We start from the raw sequence: 24,902 nt of genomic DNA, 5'->3' as shown, positions 1-24,902 counted from the left end.
TTCAACAAACATGAGATATTTTTTATCAGAAACCAAATAAAACTCACAACCGCAAAAATAATAAAAAAGGCAGCTAAATCGAATATTAAAATCAAAGAATTGAAGACCAAGTGAAGAAAAAAAACCCTAGAATCCAGAAGAAGAAGACAGACGTACTCTTTGTGTTTGCTTCTTCTCCTGATCTTTTCGCTGATTCCAAAAATTTAAAACAATGAAAATGATATCAATGGTTTTTCAAGTTTAATCTGGGCTCTCTCTCTCTCTCTTTTTATCTCTCACTTTCTCTCCATATGACTTTAAAGGGTGAAGAAAAATAGTGGTTTGAGAGATTTTCTCGATGATAGAGAAGAAGATCACATCTTAGAGAGAGCAAAAGGGCCCCATGAATGTTGTGGTTCGGGTCATGTGAGAGCTTCTTGTCCTTTTCAATTTAGCTATAGACTTGGGGTAACTCTAGCTATTTATATAGATATACAAATCTATACTTACATGTAATGTTGTCTATAGGTGAGGTAAGTGTATCAATGTTTTTTTAGTCTATATGCTCTCTTTTTGATATCTGTATTTTTATTTATTTTCTTCTTTATTCATATCAGATTTTTTGTATTTATTGTTTTTGTTTGCTGATTATTTCTAGCTTATTAAATTAAGTACTCATATTTTATAACTAATCTGTGTTCGCAAAAAATAGAATACACAACAACAATACACTTTTAACATAGATTTATTAGATATTAGCCCACGTATAAACGGACGCGTGGAATAGTTAATTTTAGTATCTATACAAATATATATCAAGAAATTAGTAAAAATACCATGAAAATAGTCAATAAATTATTACAAGATAAGAATCAGACCATACCTTTTTATCTATACATGCATGTATATCAAAATATGTAAAATGACAAAGAAAACTTTTTAATAATAAATTACTAGATAGAAAATTAGACAATGTAAATAAATTTTATAAGAAATCATAGAAATAAATACTTCAGTGAACTTATTATTGATCCTAAAAAAATTTCATATTTTTTAGTAGTTTTAATATAAAACATTTTTCTTTTATTTATTTTTAATTTATAAACAATAAAATATCGCATATATAGTAAATAAGTTTTTTTTTACAGCCGTATATAGTAATTTAAAAGATGTAAAATTATAATGAGGCAATCTAAAAACAACTTTAGTTTTATGTTTTTCAAAAGTACTTCAGATTTATTGTAAAAATATACTAAATATTATCTTACACTTTTTAAAAATGGTCTTACAACAACTGTACAAAAAGTTTATATAAAATTTCTCAATGCTGTTTAAATACTAATGTTGTAGTATTTTTGTATTTTTCTAAATTTTTATAATTAAAAGTAGTAAATATTTTAAGAATTGTTTTCAGTTCAAATTTCTCAGGTGATAACCAAATATTTTTTGTCTACAGGTGATAACCAATAAAGTCTTCTAGATATTTTGTGTATAATATTTACAAGAGTTATTTTGTTTTCTGGTAAGTTGTAATTGGCTTAGTATCTCGAATGTTAACACGTGGATTTCAGTCTGATATCTCAATTAAAACAATATATGTATTAGTGTATTGCTTGTCGAAATTTGTCAAAAAGGTGACCCTGATTAAGATTTTCTTTTAAATCTCTTTGTTATATATTTTATATGGATTATGAAGAAAAAAAGTGTATTCTTCTGACTTTATTCGTAATTACATTTACTTGTTAGAACTGAACAAGTCACATGGATTATCTCACTCATACCTAATAAATATACTTGCGAAAACATACATTAGATCAGAGAGATCAGATCAGAAAACATACCATTACCTGCTATTCTTTATGTAAGAAGACACAACTAATTCATCTGATTTTGGTTATTACAGAACGCGAGTAAAAAGTAGGTCTGGGTTTCTATGTGTGTCCATGTTTTGTGGTCCAAAATTCTACATTACATCAACATCAAAGCACAATAAAGCATTTTGACATTATGAAAAATATGTACAGATCAATGCATGTATGACGTTATGTCAATAGTTTTTAATAAATCCAGGAATTGGAATAAGTATCTTGTAGTTCAATTAGGTTTTGGTTATTAGTTTCGTTTACATGTTATAAAAAAGTATGTTTCGGATCTCTTTCGTAGCACTTCAACTGAAAATAATCAATGTGACATTAGACTGGTGGTTGAATTCAGGTCAACCGAATACGTAGGCATTAAGAGGGACACACGAGTTTGCTCCCATTGAGATGGATAATTTATCATGGGAAATTGGCAGAAATGACAAAGAAAGATACATAAATTAAGCCGCAACATATTCACGAAAATATCCTGCTAAGTTTTTTCTGCTTTGATTCAACTTTTTTTAAGGATCCATCATCCATAACCAGAGCCATGCCTGACTTTTGTCAAGTTACAAGCAGGAAAAAAAAATTGGCCCCAAAATTTTTATTTTTAAAAATTAATTTAAAAAACAAAAAGAAATAAAGAAAACAATTAAACAAGTGTCGTAAATAAAAAAAGAAAAAAAAAACAAAGAAAGAGAACCACAAACACCAAAGAAAAGGAAAAAAGCAAAAAAAAAACAAAATAGCTTGCTTAAAGCATCGATCTCCTAACCTAAAGGTATAACACAATGCTCTCAAACCATCTGATCTAACTAAGTCCTACAAAAATTAGCCCCTAAAATAATTATAATCTTAGACACGACTCTGTCTATAACAAAAAGAGGTAAGAGGGAAACAAATTATTTTTGCCAAATGAGAACATACTTAGAAAAACAGAATAGGACTCACACCAAAAAAGAAATAGAATGGAAACCACGAGTAAATGTAAAAGTGTAAAACATAGGTATTAATGTCCATATACACCTAAAATGCTTGCTTTATATTGTATAAAAAAAGAGAGAGATAGCTATTTTCTTTATTTTAGACCATATTTTGGTTATTCAACATATTAACCCATTTATCAAAGGCTGATTATGGCTCCAGAAAATGTATGACCTAAGTCAGGAACTTTCAGATTAAAACAAAACTTCAACTGAAAATATAACTTTTAAAACAATGTAAAGTATAAAAACAATCACATATACACGCAAACACAAAAATTAACAAGTGAAAGTGAGAAGATTACTGTTCTTTATTCAATGTTAAATGCAAGGCTATGTCAACGGCATTACTACATATACATCAGTATATATCACTAAATTATATAACATCATTTTTCTTCTGTTTATATGATACCATTCCTAGCCCCCTCTTCAGTATAACTATGCTTATAAATTATAAATTATAGCTTAAAGCATTAAAAAGAAATTAGATATCCATATATAGTCTATAAAATATTAGCAATTCTTATTAGTATCTATACATGTATATATATATATATAAAAAATAAGTAAAAAGACCATGAAAATAATCAGTAACAAATTACAAGATATACATTAGACCATATATATATATATATTTTCTATACATGCATGTATATAAAAATATTTCAAATGACCATATGAAAAGTATTTAACAATACGTTATTAGATAGAAATTAGACCAAGTAAATATCAATTATTAAAAAAAAAAATAGTTACCCTAAATACTTATCATTCTAAACATCTCATATGTAATGGAGCATAACACGTTTTCGGATTTAGAAGATGATAAATTTGTTAATAAAAGTTAGCTTAGGGTGAGGACCAGTGGACCAGTGCGTCCATTGTAGAGTTTGTCGCAAAAGAACCTCACACATTTTGCATCACCACGCTTTTCCTTCACACATTTTCTTTATATATATATAATTTATTTATTTTGCTCAACTTGGAGGTATATTTTTTTGGTCCATGGGGATTTTTTTCATTAAATATTTTCCCACCTCCTTTTTATAGCCATCGAAAGATGTTAAGAATTAATTTGGTCCCCATTAGGAAGCAATGCTTTATGAAATTTCGTAGTACGTTTGATAAGAAAAATGCTATGATGATGTTGTGTGCGGTGTGTATATTCATTTATAGACATTTTTGTCAACATCTATTGTGTTTATATCATGGGACACCACTAGCGGAAAATAGCTTTTATATGATATATGAAAGTAACCGGCCCAGTTTCATTTTGGTTGATCCAAGAAAATAACTAAAACATCAATAACTAATGATATATATTAATATTTGAAATGAATGTGTGCGGTCAGTTCGTGTGTGCGTATGGGTCTGTCTTTATTATCATAGGAGCCAAATATAGTCCATTAAATGGAATGCCTGACTCTATCTCTATCTCTACTTTGTAAGATCTTTAAATTTTCTTGATGAAGATGATGTTAAAAAAAATGGAATGCCTGACAAATTGTTCAATCGATTAGACTATCACAATTCACAGGATTGTTGCTTGAGTTTAGCAGATCAAATATCAATAAATCTACGTTTTGTGAATATGCCGTATACATATGTATCAAAAATAATAGTTTTAATTGGTCAAAAAAAAAATAGTTTCAGTTCTAAAAATATTATGCCTTGTAAGAAATTGTTTAGCTTTCTTAAACAAAACAAAAAATCAACACCGAGCAAATAATAACTGCTGAGCAAAATCACTAATCCAATTGAAAAAACTTCATCATTTTTAAAAAGTATAGATATAATATACATAAATTTGTTAAAATTCTACACCAAAAATAATATAATATTAACATATAAGAAGGCCTACAAATTTATTGTCAGTTAGTTTTGGCTTTGAAATTTATATACTTAACAGTAGATCGAGATAAACACATGAACACACACTAGTCCCAACCTAACTGAAATCGATTTGACCGACATTTGATCGGGCCATGATGAGGTTTTGTTAAGATAATTGGTTAAAAAAGCATCTTAAGATGAAATTTTAAGAATCTCACCTCAAAATAAAATGGGACATAGAATAGTACAATAAGATATAAGTAAATCTATTTGTTTTCAATTAATTTTGAGAAATTTAGGCTTAGCATTCTTCCAACATACTCCCTCTGTTTCATTATAGTTGATTTTTCTAGGTTTTTTTTCTTGTTTCATAATATTTGATTTCCTAGATCAAATTAATGCATGTTTATTCTTTAGATTGAATGAATAATATTAATGCATGTTACTTTACTCCATTAATACACAATTAGAAAAGAAAAAGTAATAATAAAAATAATGAAATCAGTTGTAAAAGTAACTTAATTAAGAAAAATAAACAATAAATAATTGAGCATTTATAGCTTTCTTAATTTATGTGTAAATATTCAGAAAATCAACTATAATGAAATAGAGGGAGTATTAGTTTTCATTTGGTTGGTCAATTCAATGCTATAAAAATGATCTAGGCAGTGTATAGGATCTGTGCCTTCATGAACCGTGACAATTACACTTTACATATTAGTATTAAGCATTATTGTTATTAAACAGAGCTAGTAAGTTTGAGGTGGTCCTAAACAGCTAAACGACGACATTCAAATTGTTAATCTAGTAACATTTTTTGCACTTTTTGAATTTTTAGCTATATAACTAAATTCTAGAAATTTGTGGTTTTAGAAATTTGTGTGTTCTTTTGGATATAAAAAAAGAATTTTGTGTGTTCTTTGTTTAAATGAATGTTTTTGTTTTATTTCTGATATTTTTTTAATGTTTTAGTTTTGATATTTATAATGTTTTCTGATTTTTTGTGTACTTTGGACTTCACATCTAATTTTATGAATTAGAATATTTAAATTTAATATTTATGAGTCATAGTCTTATAAACTGTCTAAAAAGTTATGTTAGGCCTCGATTAAACATTTTTTAGACGTTAGGTCATCGTCGTGTTAGTGTCTAGCACGTCTAACTCATATTGGGTCAGATGTATCATGTCTCTTATAATGAGATTTTGAGTTGTTTTTGGCATTTAAATAAAGAAAAAAAAGATTAGTTTATAATTTCTCAAACATTTAAATAAAAAAGTGTAAAAGAGTCTGAAATACACGCGCCGTTGTTTCTCGGGAAAGCGAATGGTATTGATAGTTACTGGGCCAGGCCCAGTTTGGGTGGGCGGCAGATCCGACTATCTGACAAGAAAAAAGAAATAAAAGTTTCCACCACCTGACAATTTCTTATTCTCTGATTCTGCAAATCTAATTGGGATTTGGATTTAAGAAGCAAACGAAATGGAAACATGGACTATGCTAAAGTGACAGCGACAGTCATTTTAAAAAGTCTTGTTTCATTGGAACGAAATCGAATCTTTAAATGATAAAAGATTACAATACAAGTGAGAACTGGGATTATTCCCCAGTAGCAAACAACAACAACAACAACAAAAGAAGAAACTTTGAAGCCAAAAATAACAGACCATTTTCAGGAACACGTGTTTATTCAAAATCCAAATATCAGACAATTCTTGTTTTTTTCTTGGTTTTCTCTGCAACAAAATCTGAAATTGCAGAGCAAAATTGGCAGGAATGTTCTTGAGAAGTGCCTTTTATTTTATCTCCTCAGGGAGTGAAGAATGTACTCGGCGTAAAGGTCCCTGTGATGATGATTCAAAATCAAGAAAATTGTTAGAAGATGAGGTAAATAAAAATGTTATATATAGTAAGGAATTTTGAAAGGAAAAAAATTTAGAATAGGAAACTTTACATTGAGTACTGAATGGCTTCAACAGCAGGACCATTTGGTAGAAAATCATTTACAGCAACTTCCTTGTTCTCATTCTTCTTGTCTGTTAAAATTTTGGTTAAAGGCAGCAGAAGCAGTGGTTTACTTGTTTCCTAAAGAATAATAATTACGACTTTAGAATTTAAAAAAGTTTTAAGGATACAATCTTCAAAGAATCGGCGGATTTCAGAGAGACGATGAGGTGGAAGTTCTTTGATGTCAGTGTAATGCTTATACTCAGGATCATCAACACAAACCGCAATGATCTTATCATCTTTTTCTCCCTTTTGTTAGAGTTTCAAAAAAGAAAAAATAAGAATTAGTCAAAAAGTCAAGTCCAAAGGAGATACAAACAGAGATTTGGATGTTACTTGGTCAATCATGGGCATTAAACCAATAGCTCGGGCTCGCAGAAAACAACCCGGAAGCACAGGCTCCTGTATTAGAAATAACTTCATTAAGAATATCAAATTTTGGTTTTCTTGTTTTTCTTTTATGGTGAAGATTAGAGAAGACTTAAACCTGCATGATAACTAAAACATCCAAAGGGTCATTGTCTTCGCATAATGTGCGGGGGATAAAACCGTAGTTATGAGGATACACAACCGATGAATACAGAATCCGATCAACCTGAGAAGCAAATCAAATTTTCAGAGACTGATATCACCAAAATAGCATCACATATATATATATTTAAATTCGGTTTAATTTTACCTTGATGAGTCCTGTCTTTTTGTCAAGTTCATATTTGACCTTGCTACCCTTTGAGATCTCAATAACCTGATTTTATCCAAAAATTCAAATGATTTCAGATTCTCTTTTTGTGATCTTCTCGTTTGCAAAAACCCATATCACATCATCAAGCATGAGACTTACCACATTGAAAATCACTGGAGCTCCAGGTCCTGCATTTTCAAATGAACAATTTAGTTAAAAGACTCAAAACACACAATATCTTGATAATATATTTTGTTGATCTAGTGATTAGTAAATTACCGATTTCAAGATCATGCCATGGATGTGCAGCAACCGATCTCCTAGATAAAGATGAGAGGATCCTCTCGTTCAAACGTGGAGTTGGTCGCTGAAGCTTTTCAGATTGATTCTCTTTCTCAGACTGATTCTTTTTCACTTCTTCACTCATCTAAGAACAGAGCAATTAAGCCAAACGAACCAAAATTTAGAATCTTTCACTCAATTTCTTGACTTTACGTCTAGATCGGCATATAATCAGATTCACAAATCAAAGATTTAACATATAAACCAGACTCTACTACGATTTATCAAGAAAAACCTTATCGCAGATCGTAATCCATCAATCATCTTAACAACCTAAGCGAATGATCTCAGCTAATGAAAACATTAAAAAAATCCAACTCCATAAAATGAAAACATCATCCGAAGATTTCAGCTAAACAGTAACGATTTAAAGGTTTTTAACACTAACACAATCTGTGTCGAATTTGTTCATTTCTCGATTGATTCTTGGTTTAGAAGCAAAATCCAGAGCATCAAACATCAAAACTCATCAAAAATTTGAGATCTAAAAACCAAAGAAAGAAAGTCGTACCTTGGAATCGTTTCAAGAACACAGAAACAAGTTCACGGAAAGTATGGAGAAAGAAAGTTGACGAGGAAAAGAAAACAATAAAGCGCGTGATCTTCAATTGCGTTCCACATAACCTTATTTATAGAAAGCGAGAAAAACGGTTAAAGCTTTAATAAATTATCATAATTATGTTATTAGTTCATTAATCCATATTTAATAATCACCGTTCAATCCTCCCAATCCTGGGGTCCACCGTAAATCACTAACTCTCAGTCTCTTGAACGATTCTCCAACACACACTCGGCTCTCCCTCTTTAACTATATAAACTTGGTTACGATCGCAAAAACAAAACCAAGAAAACCAAAAAATTTGTAAAAAATGGCTATCAACAGAATCGCGATTGGAACTCCAGGAGAAGCTAGCGGTCCAGACGCAATCAGAGCGGCTTTTGCAGAGTTTTTCTCCATGGTTATATTCGTTTTTGCGGGTCAAGGATCCGGAATGGCTTACGGAAAACTAACCGGAGACGGACCGGCCACACCTTCCGGTCTAGTGGCTGCGTCTTTGTCTCACGCGTTTGCCTTGTTCGTGGCGGTTTCTGTTGGAGCAAACGTTTCAGGCGGCCACGTGAACCCTGCGGTCACGTTCGGAGCGTTTATTGGTGGAAATATTACGTTGATGAGAGCTATTCTTTATTGGATCGCCCAATTACTCGGAGCAGTTGTAGCTTGCTTGTTGCTCAAGGTAAGTACCGGCGGGATGGAAACGGCAGCGTTTTCGCTTTCCTATGGAGTCACGCCGTGGAACGCAGTCGTTTTCGAGATTGTGATGACGTTTGGGTTGGTTTACACGGTTTACGCTACTGCCGTAGATCCCAAGAAAGGTGATATTGGAATCATTGCTCCTTTAGCGATTGGGTTAATCGTTGGAGCTAATATTCTCGTAGGTGGTGCGTTTGACGGTGCGTCCATGAACCCGGCGGTTTCATTTGGACCGGCCGTGGTTAGCTGGACTTGGACGAATCATTGGGTCTATTGGGTTGGTCCATTTATTGGTGCAGCCATTGCCGCTATTGTTTATGACACTATCTTTATTGATAGTCATGGGCATGAACCACTTCCTTCTGCTGATTTCTAAGTTAGGGTTTTTTTCTTATTTCTTGTGAAACAAGATAGCTGTTTTATGTGCCCTACTAATTAAGGGTATTTCGAAAGACATTGATGTCATTATTCCCTCTCGTGTTCTTTTTTTTGTTAACTAATGTTTTTTTAGTCATGTGGCTAAGAAGTTACTTTTACTACTGTTGTGTTTTTTTTAAGTAATTTATAAATCAAATCTTGGAATTTTCCACCTACTAGTTTTATTTAGATTATATTAAGATAATGTGCGGCGTTACGTAGTATGTCACACGTAAGAAATCATGTACAGCGAAGTTTATTGGAGGGCATATTCTTGAGATTATGCTCCCATGGTGAAAACATATAAATATTATGTGACCCGCCATTATAATACTATGAGAATAGATTTCGGTTGGTTAGTCCATGCACGATCTATTTGAATCTTCTTAGTCAATGATATTTGGATTTACGAATTGTTAACACACACAAAAATTAAGATTAGAATTAGATGTGTCTGAAGATCCTTTAACATACAAAAAAAAAGACGTGTCGATTTTTATGAAATAGAATGTTTGTTGAGAATGTTGCTTCACATGCACTATCATATCTAAATCAATATTTTACGTTTTGAGAAAATACATATACTGTATATCATTTATATAAAAAAAAATATAGATCTAAAAATGTTATGCCTTAAGAGAAATTTTTTTTTTGTGAAACAAGGTTTATGAAATAGATTATTGTATTGGTTTATGAAAATAGATTATTGTATTTGTATGAACGGTATCGCCGTATCGGTGTCCCGGGTTTTCCTCTAAAACGCGTTTGGCAGTTGCTTGCACGTTCAAGCAAAATCACGGTGACGAGATTTGATGCATAATACATCAATAATTATTATGAATATTATACCATTCATCGTGATGTAGAAACGATGTACCAATAGTCGTACGTAGGATACCATGTTCTTAATCTTACATCGTTGTTTCATATGGGAAAACTCAATATTATGTTATATGTATGATAAATTATGAAATCAGTAGTCCGATCTACAACAGAAAAAAAGGCATTTAAACTGTTGTATAATATATGATATTTGCACAAATCATTGATTTAGTAGAGTACTATTATTAGAGCGATGAGTTAACAATCTACACTAAATCTGTTACTACTATTATCACGAAATTTAATTTTCTTCTAAAATTCAGTTAGTTATTATCATCGTACTGAAACTAAATTAATCTTCAACATGCTATTTTAAGAAAACGTGGGTTGATCAGTTCTGAATTTTGTAAAAAAGGATGAAAAAACTCTAAATATTGTCCAAAATTCATGCATGCATGGTATAATCATGGAATACAAAATACTTGTTCAGAAAAAAAAACATATTACAAGGTTTAAGCTTGAAAATTTGGCAAAAAAACAAAAAAAAAATATTTTCGACCAAAAAGAATATCGATTGTAACAGTAATGGGCTGTAAAGGCCCAAACAAAACTTTGCTTTCGCGAATATGACTCTGTGGGCCTACAAAAGAAAAGGAATCTTTACTCGAATAAACAATAGTATACCACGCGTGACATTAAAGCGTAATAACACGCGCCACTCGATCTAATCTCACGTGTGGTTCATATATCTGACATGGCACGTGCCAACGTGGGACTTTCGACTCTTCTAATCTGGATTTAACTGGATCTATGTCTGAGCTTAACAAGGCTTGAATCCTTGAAAAAGATTATTTGTAATGACTTTTTCTCTTTAACAAAAAAAAATTACTCTCTTTATTCTATAATTAAAGATGTTTAAAAAGTTTTTTCTTTATTTATAAGATGTTTTACAATTTTTGTTTTCACAATGTTTTACAAAATTATATGTAGATTTTAATATTATTTGATATTTTGACTCCTTTATTTTTTTTGTTTTCTTTTAGTTGGTTGAGTCTGTTTTTAAGTAATTATTAAGATAAATTTTTTCTTAGAAAATAGATTCTTAATCTCCATACTTTTATTTTAAATTTCTTACATTTTGGAACATAATAAGTATATAATTTTACTTAGACGAAAAAAGGTTTATATTAAAATTTACCAATGGTTTGACTTTGACCAGAACTTTTAGAAAAGATCAGATTTGTTGCCAGTAGATGATTTCTACGTCTGATCATGTCGTTCACTTACACATAATATTTAAATAGTGTACCATTGTTATCTGTATAATACAGTTAAACTTCTACAAAATAATAAGATTAAAATTATAATATTTTATTAATTTATAGAGTTATTAATTTTTTGATATAAAAATTAGTTCAAAAAACTAATTTGAAACTTAAAAAATATATTAATTTAAAATATTAATTTATAGAGGTTATACTGTACTTGTTATTACTATTATTTAAGAAGTTAATTAGTATGTATTCTAGTTAATTTTGGTATCTGAATTTAGTTTTCCTGTTTTTATAACTTAAAAAAAAACGTAAAAGAAGGTAAAAAGTAAAAACTTAGCTGAACACAGATAATATGAATAAAAAACTGAAAAAGTAATACATGTAGGCTGAAAGTTTACGTTTTTAGAAGTGAAACGGATGTGTCAAGGAGACTCTGACCATAGACTTTCTTTTACGATGCTTTTAAAACATTGGAATATTAAATTTCTCTGTTACCTTTCTCATCGTTTTCTGAGTATATATAAAAGTGAAACTGTATGTTAAAAAAAAAGTTCAAATGATCATAAACAACTAAGTTTTAGTCTAGATAATAGACGTTGATGAGAAAAAATATATATAAATATATATTTATAATTTGTTTAAAATTATATATTTGTTTAAAATTTATAATATATCGTAGTCGTAGTTGTCCTTTTAATGGAGCGTATAATTGTCAGACGCATGGACGATATATAATAAGTACTGTATATACTGAAATAAAATCTTAATAAGAGGATGCGAAGTGTGAAGACGACTTTTTCTCTGTTCAGCTTTAATTATATTTGTTTCCATTTCCGTAACCATTCTAATACGGACGATGGAAGTCAATTTGTCAACATTTACTACATGAGAAGTAAAAAATTACAAGCAGCAACAAAGACGATATCAAGTAGTGGCCAGAATTTAGTAATTGTAGAACCCGGCCTGTGATAGTGTGATTAATCTAAAAAGTTAAAAGCCCTCAAACTGATTGAATTCCCCCCAAAAAAATTAAAATCACAAATTATTTATTTTACTTTCCTTTATGTAACCTAAAGTTACACACATCACTAGAAAAAAATAGTCAAAAGTCAACTAAGTTCGACTAAGATTTGACCACATAATCTCGCCGTTGATTTGCTCGAAGATCTGATGAACGGCTGTTGCTATCTCATCAGCTGATCCTCCTATCTTACACTCATCTTCTATCTGCATGCACCAAAAGACCATTCAATTATCATCTCTAAAAATTACTAACAATTACTTTTTCAAAAACCTTATCAAAAATTTGTAGGATATTTTGTTATGGTATATCATGCAGGTTCCCTGATCCTCCTCTAAAAGGCAACTGAACAAGTCTTTAAATAGGCTAAAGTATAATACCAATAATGCGAAATTTGCAAATTAGAATAAGGATATATAATTGAAGAGATAATAATAATAACGTAAAGATTTTAACAACATACCTTGAGATTGAAAGAGTAGAAGACGTAGTCAAAGGAAGAAGAGATAGTGAGATGCAAAATCGAGAGCTTAAGGTCTTCAATGGAGACAATAGCTCTCAAGATCTGTCCTTTTCTTCTCTTACACCGAACCTTCAAGCTCACATGATTCTGTATCACCGTAGCTTCCACTTCCGCGGTCTCTCCGCCGCCGAATCTTGCCGTAAATCCATCTTCCGACGTCGTCGAGACGCTCGAAACAGAAGAGTTAGTGCATGCACGAGACGATGAGGAAGAAGACGATGCCGTTTTCGGGTTTTCACTAGCTCCCTCGTTCTGTTTCTCGGCCTCTAGAGTTTGCGAAAGCTGCTCGAGCTCCTTGATGAAATCTATAGCGCCTCCTACGATCGAAGCTTGGTCACCCTACAAAACGGCAGCGTTTAGGTTTAAGGTCAAAGTCCAAATTAGCTAGGGAGAAACCAAAGACTAATCCCAAAACCTTGTGAAAAAAAAAAATCAAACATTTACGGCTTCACGCACCAATTAGCTCCTTAAACACCATTGAATTAGTTAAAGATTGAAACTTTTTAAAATCCCCAATAGAAAATATCTATGAATGTAACGAAAGGCCTGATTTTTGTTACCCGTTGAAGAAACGAAGGAGGCATGAGAGAACGGAGAGAGTTTAAGTGTTCGTTCATTTGTCGTCTCCGGTTACGTTCGACCGCAATGTGAGTCATCCTTTGGTTCTCAACTTCGTCTTTGTTCTTCGGAGCTCTTGTCCGTTTTCGTTTCCGTTTTTCTTTTACCGTTGCTGCTCCGTTTTCTGTTTTCGGATCCTTAACCGGGTCATCTGTTTGACCCGGATCTCTTTTGATGGTTTCGTGGGTGAGGCAACTCTCTGGTTCTAGGGTTTGGATCTGGAGAAGTGATTGGAGAATCTGATTTGGTTCTGTAGTACTAAAAGCAATTGGTTCTATGCATTGAAGCATTTGCAGAAATGGGATCTTCTCGTCAATTTCGGTTTCTGAGATCTGAGCAAATTGATCTTCTAATCCTCCAAAACTCATTACTCGCTCCATAATTAGCTTCAATAAAGAAAGGCAAAAAAGATTAGTTTTGGGACTTTTGAATCTTTCAATCAAAACGGAGAAAGATTGAAACTTTAGGATACCCTTTTGAAAAGACTGAAGCTTTTTAGGTGGATTTTTGAAGTTTTTAATAGGTTGGGTTGGGTTGGTTTGGTGGGTGAATTCTTTAAGAAAGAACAAAGAGGAGGTACGAGGAGAGAACAATAATTTATGAGAAATAAGGAATGTCAACGAGAGAGGAAATAAGAAAGTTGCAGGAAATTTGGATAAGTTTTGTTTCAAATGAATTTAAAGCATTTTGCATTGAATGTGTTAATCATATGATAGGAGGAGGAGAAAGAAGAAGAGTAAATGCACAAAACAGATTCTACGAGAATTAATTGTAATTGAAAATCAGAATAAATTACGAGAGAGGCTTACATGAGAATCAATTCAAGCTCTAATGGAACTTCTTCCAAAGTAATACTTTTCAAATTTGGGTTTATATAGGCGCCTTTCCCTCAATTTAACAATCTCTTCTTCTCCTTCTCTGTATTCTCTCAACCAAAAACATTCCTTTGGGGCTAACACTTCCTAAAGGGTTCTTGATAAATGCAGCTTCCACATATATAAAAGGAGAGAGAAGAGAACAAAGGAGAGGAGAAGAAGAAGAGGTTCGGTGCATATTTTAAAAACGAAATTATAACCATCCAATTCTATATAGTCGTATATTTTACAATATCTATGTGTATACACATACATATATGATTCAAATTATGTTATATATAAGCTATATAAATATAGGGTGATGCTGGGGGGAAATATACGTGTCCTGTCCTCTAGATCAGAGAGTCTTGTCTTATTGGATATTCAATTATTCTTTGAATGGTGACAAGATTATTACTTTTGTTACGCGGTTAATGTGAAACGTATATTACGTCGCCCTTCAAAATTTATGCTGTCTTCAAAACAAAACTCATTTTACGTTTGATGTTTCACAGGCAAAACACGATTACAAGAAGAGTTTGATATTTTGCTACCGTTAAAAACAAAAATCATTCAGTCAAAAACACAAGGAGTTTATGGATAAGAACAATATCATTCAAACTACTCGTATTCTGAGTTTGATATATTGGTTTCATTCGTGTCAAGAACCAACCGTATATATTTCGTTTCTCAGACTGTATATATTTCAATGTGAATATATGAGTTTATTTGATCGATCAATATAATATATAAATATTCGTATAACTAACATATATACACTATATATAATATACATACATCAATCATGAATCACCTAATGTTCTAAATATAATGGATCCACTCGTGTTAGATACTAACCGTATTTAATTCATTTTCTTATCATATGTTTGGCTCTAACTATAAAGAAGTGGCTAGATCCACATAGCTTGTATACCATATATATAACTTTAGACACAATGAGATGGTGCGTTGGGACTAGGACGATAGAGAGAGGGGTCCCGTAAAGTATTATTGAATATGGCAGTGAAGACAGTTTTGTTTGGTAGGGACACATTTTCCATGAACAGTACTTCTCACTCTTATTAAGACAGTTTCAGAATCAGAAAAGAAGACCAAACCTCTCTTTCTTCTTCTTCTCTTCTTCTTTTTTCTTCACAAAAGGGTTTTCATGTCTTTTACTTCAACTAGTTTTTTTTTTTTTTCTTTTAACAAGAACCTTATGGGTTTGTATATAAGTATTTCCTAATTTGGCCTGTCGACGTAGTTTTTTCAAAACTGAAAATGACAAAAATACCCTTTGTAGAAAAGGACGAATAATGCACATGGCCAAGGCCATGGGTGCCAAACGTTGAGTGTCCTAATAAGACCAACTCGATTTCAGTGCCTTGGTCTCTAGGGCAAACAACAGTTCTCTCCTCCAAAAAGAAATTTGCCTTTTCTTTTTGTTTTGTTTCCTTCTCCCAAACAATGAAGATTTTTAATACTTCCTTAGATCCTTTTCACTGAGCCTGGACTTTATACCATGAGCGAGTCCAAAATTCGCATGCAAGCTACCATAATGTCTAAAGATGTATATGAATATATTAAAATTTTAAAATAGGCCAAGAAGATTCGAATCAAACTATCAAAGAACTAAGTCAAATCAACACAACCATCGACATCATAGACATGCTTGACTAACTCTAAGATGAATTACCTCAACAAGAAAGCAGCTCATCAACAACATAATTTTGGGTAAAAAATCCAATCTAGCATACGAAAACATTTCATGGTTTAGTTTTCAATGGAAATTGGACATAATTTTGGGAAAAATCCAATCTGGCATACGAAAACATGTCATAGTTTAGTATTTAATGGAAATTGAATTCAGAAGGCTCCATACTCTTTTTCAATATCAGTTTGTCATTAAACCACAATAATCCTGAAAAATATAACTTTACCAGTATATAGCTTCTAACTAATATATAATATATATACACCGTTCATTTATAACGGATCACATGGGATTGGAACATGAAAACATACTTATGGGTTTGCCCACTTGTGTTGAGATCAATTCCATGTATTGTCTCTCAATTCTCTTTAGTCGAATTGGAGTTTTTTGGAAAGGCGTAGAGTAGACTAGCTAGGTTTCTAAATTTGTCTATAGAATCTCACGTCCATTATGCAATCGGCCACAAATAGAAACCCACTATTCGTCCATAGTTCATACAGTAGTGTAATAAACTTATCATTCGGTACCTCTTTTTTTTAACTAATAAAACTTCGTCATAATTTTTTTTGATAATTACTAATTCTCTTAAGAACTTACCTCATCTTTTATCTGAAACTAAATCTATGCTACTACGCAGACGATTAATTCCACTGCAATTTTATTGTAATATCTCCCACACAGAGACAAACTGAAACCCGACGTACGTATTCTTCGAAATGAGTACCTAACTACTTCGTATAAATCGAAATATACATATTTATCCGCACACATGAATTAATCATCACCTAATAATACAAATATATACACATAAATATGTCGACGGAAACAGAGGGATCGTTCGTATAAAGACAAGAAAAGGATAAAATTGATTGTATAAAAAAAATCTTATCCATTCCAACACAAAATCCAATGAAAATCACGGCTCGAAAATTATTAAAATTTCATATATGAAATTGACGAATCTTATCCCTTTCTTCGTATGATAGACCTTCGTAGCCTCATGAAAGTGTTAGTACTAAGGCCTAAGAGAAATAGACTCGCAGCCACAAAGCCACTATCTTTGTTTATTCAGGTCTTGATTTAAAAATTATGACTGAAAATATTGGATTCATTAGCAATTACCTAGTGGATATGGTGACATAGATATGTGGTATACAATTCTGGTGTTGTGGTTTTGTTAATATATGTGTATAACATTTGTATATATTTAAATGAATTTTACTATGGAAAAATTTCAACTATGGTTTTTTTCTTTGATAAAGACGTTAAACTAGAAGAATAGTTAACTATTGGGTTATAAATACCTATAGGAGGAATAAGCTCCAGACTCAAAGTTCTTTGTAGTTATACTAATAGGAACTGGGTTGCTTCCTTTTGATGGACCAAAAATTTCGGTTCCGGCCCATATTATATTAATAAGCATCAATATTGCTGAATGGTTGTTCTAATTTAAACCCATACGTGACTCAGTTCTCACAAACTTGACACATAAGCATTTCTTATTTTGACACATCATCTCTTCAAAATTATTTTTTTTTTTAAAAATGAAACAATATCGAGCTTTTCTCTTTGTCAATTTTTTTTCATTTTTCTCTCCTTTCTCACAAAAACAAAAACAATCCATTTTTTCTTTTTCTTTACCAGTTTTTTCCATCTCCCAAATTCCTACATCTAAAACCCTACAGACCAGAAGACGTTTAGAAAGAGCTTAAAGAGCTGTGTCAACCAAAACGAATATCGCCTTTCTCCCGCAGCTGTTCTCCGGTCACAATCTTTCTCTCGCAGCAGCGACGGCGGCGAATACGACTGGTCCCATTATGTTGAAGCTTTGGAGATGGTACCAGCGATGCCTGACGGTTCATCCATCGAAAACTCAGGTCATCAGCTCTGGCTTTCTTTGGAGATTTGGCGATGTCACCGCTCAATACATCACTCATTCCACTGTGAAAGCTCAAGCAAATTCAAATTCCTGTTTGCACTTCTCAATTTACAAATAGATATTCTTCTCTTGAATTCATGGAAATGTGGTTTCTTTATATTGTTGTTTGTTTGTTCTCTTCGTATCTCATTTTTTAGCCATGCTCATTGCACAATTTTCATTTTCTTTTGTTTTTTTTTTTTGCTTTGTAATTCAGTGAAAAATCATAATCTGAAATGAAAACATCAAGAGTTTGAGTATCTACGAACTTTGAGACATCAAGAGTTTGCTTATTCTGCATATGTCCACCTAAATGATTCTGATATTCAAAAATTATCTTGTATCTTTTATTCTCTTTACACGTATTATATTTTAAAATTTGTGTGCTTCTACCGATTGGCACTTCTGGTTTCCTCTGTACACACTTGCTTGTGCAGTTAATCTGATTAACTGCAAAAGAATATCTAAAACGAGAAGCATCAGATAGATGGTTGAAACAGCGCAACCTCCGGTCTGTTTTTGTTCGTTAAAGTGGTTGCAGAGGATATCATAAAAGAGAAATTTGGAATCTTATCTTTCAATTTCACACATAAAGTGATTAGAGAGAAGATCAGAAGTGCTTTGGGGATAGTTTCCATGGTTATGCAACTACGAACTACTTCTTCAAAACCAAAAGAGAAATACGTTGATTTTGGTGAGAGAATTAAACATTCAATCTTTATCATTTTTTGGGTGATACTTCATTTTGATATAATTTAGTTTTGCTTTTTTTTTTTGGTTTACGAATAAGAGTATGGATGATTTTTTTTTCATTTTATGGATGTATTTTCACGACTAATAACATTATCTTTTGTATGCTATGTCGTCAAACTTCCAAAAATCATTCCCTATCTAACATTCTTGGCCACATTCTCATTTTAAGTATGTTTTCATTTTTCTTTTTCATGTACATATATAAAATCGCCAATCAACTGATCATATAACTTAAGCTATAAAATATTAATCTTTTTTCTTAAAATATGGTCAGTAATAACCAGGACAAATTAGAAATTTAGTATTCCAAAGGAGGCCGTACAAACCAAGAACCTCTGGTCGATCTTTTGGCCGATACTGGTATCATTCTCTTTTACGATCTAATTGTCATTCATACAAAAGATTGCATTTGCTATTGCATACTATATTTCATGATTTTAAGCTATTTTTACTAATAATTGTATAAAACATTCCATGCTCAAATTTGGTTTAGGATTAATAATCCAAACCAAAACCCCCCTGACGTCTTCGGTTTGGTGCAATAACCAATCCACTATGCTTGCAATCATTGATCCATATAACAATTGTGTCACATCAACACTCCTCATCTTCTAAAACAAATCATATTCGTTGTTTACATAATTAATGTATCTTGCATCTTTTTCTGAACTTTCTCTATATTGAATACAATCTAATTTAACTAAGTCAAAATAAACAACTAAAGATCTAAAAATTCAAACTATTCATTTATCTAAAATGTATCCACGAAAACCGAAGAGGCAAAATTAATTTCAAACATTTAATATACATACAAGAAATCAAATATAAATACCCACCCAGTGATTGTTATTCTACTCATATCACAAATTTCATCAAAATTCAAAGGTATGTTAGAGTGTTAAATTTCTTTTTACAAACTTAACATCTGTATATTATTTTAAGTGTTGATTCTTTTAATTATCTTATTTCTAGATTCCATCGAATGGCTCCACAAGAAAGAAAATTGGCTGATGTTTTGCATGCAAATAGTATAACATATGAAGATTTTCCTACAATATTTGTGTGGGATAAAAAAACAGAGATTGGTTAACACGACAAAGAAGAAAGAGCACCGGTAAAGTATTTAACATTCATTTATCAGCATCTGAGCTAAATTATCTACGAATGATAATAATTCCGAAAAAAAATTGTATGAGCTATGAAGAGATTTGAACCGTTGGAGGCGTTAAACATAAAACTTTCAAAGAAAGTTGCAATGTCATGAAATTCTTTGACAGTGAAAAAGAATGTAATGAATCAATGGTTGCATCAGAACATGGTGGCAATACATGGTGAATGGCTTCAACGCTTTGGAAGAAGCCGATGCAATTCCCAAAAAATAAGGCAAAAAGATTACAAGAATATAAAAGTCAGAAAGTTTTATTCATAAACACATATGAGCTCATCAAAATATAATAAACTTATTGTCTTATTATATAGTTTAATAAAAAATAAGGAATACAAATTAATTACGCAATAGTAGAACAATTTCAAATTCATCGAATGTTCAATTCTCTATCTTCAATTAGATTGTATTTATTAGAATATTTTTCCTACAAACTGAAAAATTAACTTCTAAAGATTAAATAATAATTATATCATATTATACTAATTACAAATTAAAAAATATCAATATACAAACCCGCGTATCTTCTTCTAATATATTATAAAAATGTACCCATATTCGACCCGTAAAGCTTGAGAGGCCTTTTCGACATTTTTCGTCATTTTGGTGAAATGCATTGATTAATAGTAATTATTTGGAAAGGAGAGACTAGATAAGAGGCTTAGGCATAAGAGCATGCATCTCCGAGTTCTTAAAATTAGTATAGAAGATTTAAAAAATTATATAAAATAAAAACATGTTAAAAGAAGAAAGAAGAGTTTTTAAATAAGCATCTTTATATACCTTCTATCGTTTTTAAAAAACTTCTCTAATATTTAACTATTATTTTATATCATTTTTAAAAAACTTCTCTAATATACAATCTTAAAAATCTCCTTTGGAGATAATCTAAGTTACTTATTGTAAAAATTTACTATTTTTCATTTTTATATATTTTTATATGTGTTCGATATGTTTATGAGATAATTAACTATTTGCTTTTCTTAATTCTGTCTCATAATATCTTTCTTTACTTTTCTTATTTTGGCAAAGTTCTTATGTTTAACTTTCAAAAGCAATTTTTTTTGTTTTTCATTTTCATGACCATCTGTATTTTGTATTATGTAATTTGTTTTATTATTGATTGAATTGTGTTTAACTAGATAAGAAATGATGGTTTTATTTTATAAAATAAAAATATTATTCATAAACACACAGAATATATAATAATTTTCATTTTCCAAAAGATGATATTAATTCAAGGTTTTGGGAGAAACCTCTACTATAAAAAGACCATAAAATAAATTCTACAAAAAGTTGGAACAAATCTCTAGAAGCTCCTTCTTATTTCTCATAGGATTGGTGGATAATGACAAGAAAGAAAGCATACTATCTGTTGACAAAAATAAAGCATACTATCTTTGATTTAAAAAGAATAAAATAAATCAATAAAGTATGATATTTCTAAAGTAATAACAATTTGTTTTCTATTTTATATTTACTCGTGCAATATCTCTTTCGCCCCTTCACGCCAAATCTATAGTAAGTTATTTAACAATTGGCAAAGCTAATTATATAATGAGAAGAAAAGAATATTTAAACCATTAAGTCAAGTGGATAAGAAAAAAATTGCCTAACTTAAACTTTCAAGTATAAGGTTGTTAAAAAAGTATTAAAGCAGAAACATTTATGCTAAAGTATGAATCCATTAAGGTGGTTAGCATTTCGTATGTAATTGTTCTGCCTCATATTTTGTTCTACTAGTTATTTCCCTCTTTTTTCAATTCACTGATTCACACAAAAATAGAAATTATTTTCTGATAGATCACTGTATATTCTAATTATTTCGATTCAGAAATGCAAAACGTAAAATACTTTTAACATGAATTAGAGAAAGTAAATGTATTTTAAAATTTTAGGTAGCCAAAGCAATTTTTTAAAGAAAATTTTTGTCATTCATCACTATTTTTTTTTTATAAATTAAGGTATGTTTAGTTTTTCCCCAAAAAAATCTTTATATAATAAGAACAAGCCCTTTAGTAACACCTTTTGGAACATTTATAATTATAAAGTATACAATTATATGTAAGAATAGTGTTTAGTAACAATTGGTGCCTATTCCAGTAACCCAACGATTGATATTTATCATATTTCGAGTGAAAGCATTGGTCCAATAATGCAAAACCTACTTTATTTATGGCTTTCTAGTTATTTAAATTAATATATTTCTTTCTTTCTCTTTTTAATTAATTGGTAATATATTTATAGTTACGTCATTGTTTTTTTTATTTTTAGCCTATATTCAATAGTAATAATATATGTACCAAAGTTCCGAGACTTGTCTCTTTCAAACTGAACGTCCAAAATTCCCATTTTTTTCCCAACATTACATTAAATCAACTTTGATGAGTGGAAACCATATAATATGAAAATGAATTACATAAACGTGAAAACTACCAAAAAAAAAAAAAAATCTGATAGAATATCAGAGAGTTTCAAAAAAACTTCTACTTAAAATTGTTCTAGGTTTTAGATCTATTTGAAAATTTATTGAGTGGGTTACTCGACAATTATATTCATTCTAGAATATTATTCAAGTGACAAAAATCTATATCACTACTGGTTATATAAAAAAATTACTTTAATTAGTTGCCTAGAAGAAGTCGGATTCGAGGACATCAATCTTCGAAAAACCCAAAACTAACTCGTGATAAATAACAACTCGCATAGCTAACAAATTTTCCATCAAAGCAGAACTTACAAGAGGAATATATTGACATAATCAATCTCCAATATAACCCAACCAAAAACTCCAATATGACCAAGCTTTTCTACGCATTTCGTTTATAGACTAATGATTCATTTCTCTTTTCATGAAATTATGTTTCGATCTCGTCCATTTGCAAATACTTTCGATATCCACTAACTTGAGTTGCAATTGTATTATGTATATCAAGTTGCTTGTTCTTTCCATTTTTAAAAGAATAAAAAAATAGAATCATCAAAAGTAATCAATTGAGCTACATATTTGGTAAACCTGTCTCGAAGCAACTCTCACAACATTATCCGAAATGTAAAGTTAATTTGTAGTGTTTAACGCAGCTGCGCAGACAATCAGTCTATAGTTAAAAATTAATTACAATCAATATGAAAAAATCATTTGATTTGAAATTCAATGTAACTTTGTTTCTTAAAAAGTACGTGCTTCATATTTATTCTTTTAGTTTTTTTAATATTGTATTAGCTAGGTCACGGCCATTATCTAAATTATTGGTGTTAGAGTTTTTTTCTTTCTTTTATTATTCTAACAATTGTTTTTTTAAAAAAAAATTGTGCAAATTTTTTTATCTGTAATCATATTTTCTTTATGTATTTCTAGCATCAAAATTTTCTTCTTTAAAATAAAAAACAATTATTCAATATATATAATAGGTTCAGACGTTGATATCATCACTTATAATATGTCTCGATGATGCAACTCATAAATGAAATTATTAAGATAAATAAGTGTTATTTTTTTATCATGTATTTTAATAGTTTCCCTATTTTAGTTAAGATTATTTTTCACTAAGTTTTGTATGTTTTTATTTGTTGCTTTCATTTGTTTGAACGAATTATGGATTTAAATCCTTACAAAATGAACATTTATTTAAAGAATAAACATATTCAAATTATATCATACAAAAAATTGATTTGACAACAAAAATTGATTTGACTCTCAAAAACCTCTTTTTAATCTCTATATTAATGGGTCAATTTGTTTGTTGCAAGTTTGGTAGGCTAGCTCTTCGGGACATTTGGTTGCGACATCGACTACGTCCATATAGATATTACAGGGATAAAATATGAGTATTAAAGGGCTACTTTCTAGAAAGAGAACAGATAAATAAAACCTGCATGATTTTCTATGTCGTAAATTAAATAAATATGATATGGCTAAAAAAACTCAATTATTTTGATGTTAGTGATCAGTGATGATCAGTCACGTTATTAAGAGTCGCTGGTCAACAAAGAGTTTCTATACAACCCCTTTTACCGTGTCCCTTTATATATTAAAAAAGAGTATACATAATGCATTTTTCGACTTTAATTACTTTAAATTGTGATGCTCAATGAATTAATCGAAATCGGATTCTATGTGATTCTGACATGTGTTATGGCTTTTATTGCTAAAAGATTAGAAACTCTTGTGGGGTTTTTTTTTTTTTTTGATGTCTATTCAACTCTTGTGGTGTTTGCCATGCAAAAAAGCAGAATCCATAAAATTATATTTAGCGAACGCACCCACGAAGTAAACAAGAGACGATTCATACATCTCACTTTTTATTTCTCCATAAATACCGTCTTTTTGATTAGTTATAAGTTCTAATTTAACCGGCTATTTTTATCCTTCGTAGTATATCAGTATATGATATATATATATATATCTTTACTAAACTATTTTTTTCTAGTCACAGACTCTCACCGAGTCACAGTAAATTTCATGTAACAAACGGTAGAATCTAGGGACCCTAGAATCTATTAACTAATTTGAATCTTCTAGTTAAAAGTTAATATGAATCTTCTTTGTTCAAAGTTAATGTGAATCTTCTTTTGCTACACTTTAACAATCTTGCTATACCCATATTTATTTGATATAGTAAAAATTGATCACGTGGTACAAAAACTAGACTTCAAAAAGCTCCAAAATATGAGAAGTTACTCATGATTTATTTAAATGCGAGTGACGTGAAAAAGAAGTTAGTCATGATTACACATTCCAAAGTGTAGTTGTGGGTGTTATTAATAGTAGCTTTACAATTTCCTCAATAACAATTAATCATTTTTAGCCAAAACAAAATTCTGGAACATTTGACAAAAAATTGTTGAAACAGTATAAAACTTTAAAGCAAAGATGAGAAG

General features: G+C 30.6%; 3 protein-coding genes across 3 annotated transcripts; 1 reads left to right on the top strand and 2 right to left on the bottom strand.

The window, feature by feature from the left end:
- Positions 1–6,180: 6,180 nt before the first annotated feature.
- Positions 6,181–8,293, bottom strand: LOC18015151 (soluble inorganic pyrophosphatase 1). Its single transcript, XM_006396286.2, has 9 exons — positions 8,202–8,293; positions 7,628–7,775; positions 7,508–7,536; positions 7,346–7,411; positions 7,154–7,261; positions 7,003–7,068; positions 6,795–6,915; positions 6,614–6,695; positions 6,181–6,503 (listed from the first exon to the last, which is right to left on the bottom strand). The coding sequence occupies exons 2-9, from the start codon at positions 7,773–7,775 to the stop codon at positions 6,461–6,463; spliced, it is 663 nt and encodes a 220-aa protein (XP_006396349.1). The 5' UTR covers positions 8,202–8,293; the 3' UTR covers positions 6,181–6,460.
- Positions 8,294–8,559: 266 nt separating this feature from the next.
- LOC18015192 (aquaporin TIP1-3) lies at positions 8,560–9,318 on the top strand. Its single transcript, XM_006396285.2, has one exon. The coding sequence runs from the start codon at positions 8,560–8,562 to the stop codon at positions 9,316–9,318; it is 759 nt and encodes a 252-aa protein (XP_006396348.1).
- A 2,988-nt stretch (positions 9,319–12,306) lies between these two features.
- Positions 12,307–14,689, bottom strand: LOC18015113 (transcription factor bHLH57). Its single transcript, XM_006396284.2, has 4 exons — positions 14,427–14,689; positions 13,560–14,003; positions 12,940–13,338; positions 12,307–12,682 (listed from the first exon to the last, which is right to left on the bottom strand). The coding sequence occupies exons 2-4, from the start codon at positions 13,995–13,997 to the stop codon at positions 12,569–12,571; spliced, it is 951 nt and encodes a 316-aa protein (XP_006396347.1). The 5' UTR covers positions 13,998–14,003; positions 14,427–14,689; the 3' UTR covers positions 12,307–12,568.
- Between the last annotated feature and the right edge of the window lie 10,213 nt (positions 14,690–24,902).

This window comes from Eutrema salsugineum, unplaced genomic scaffold, assembly GCF_000478725.1.
Source record: "Eutrema salsugineum unplaced genomic scaffold, Eutsalg1_0 scaffold_3, whole genome shotgun sequence".
Lineage (NCBI taxonomy): Eukaryota > Viridiplantae > Streptophyta > Magnoliopsida > Brassicales > Brassicaceae > Eutrema > Eutrema salsugineum.
The sequence above is the reverse complement of the archived record's forward strand: the minus strand, read 5'-3'. Positions and strand labels throughout refer to the sequence as shown.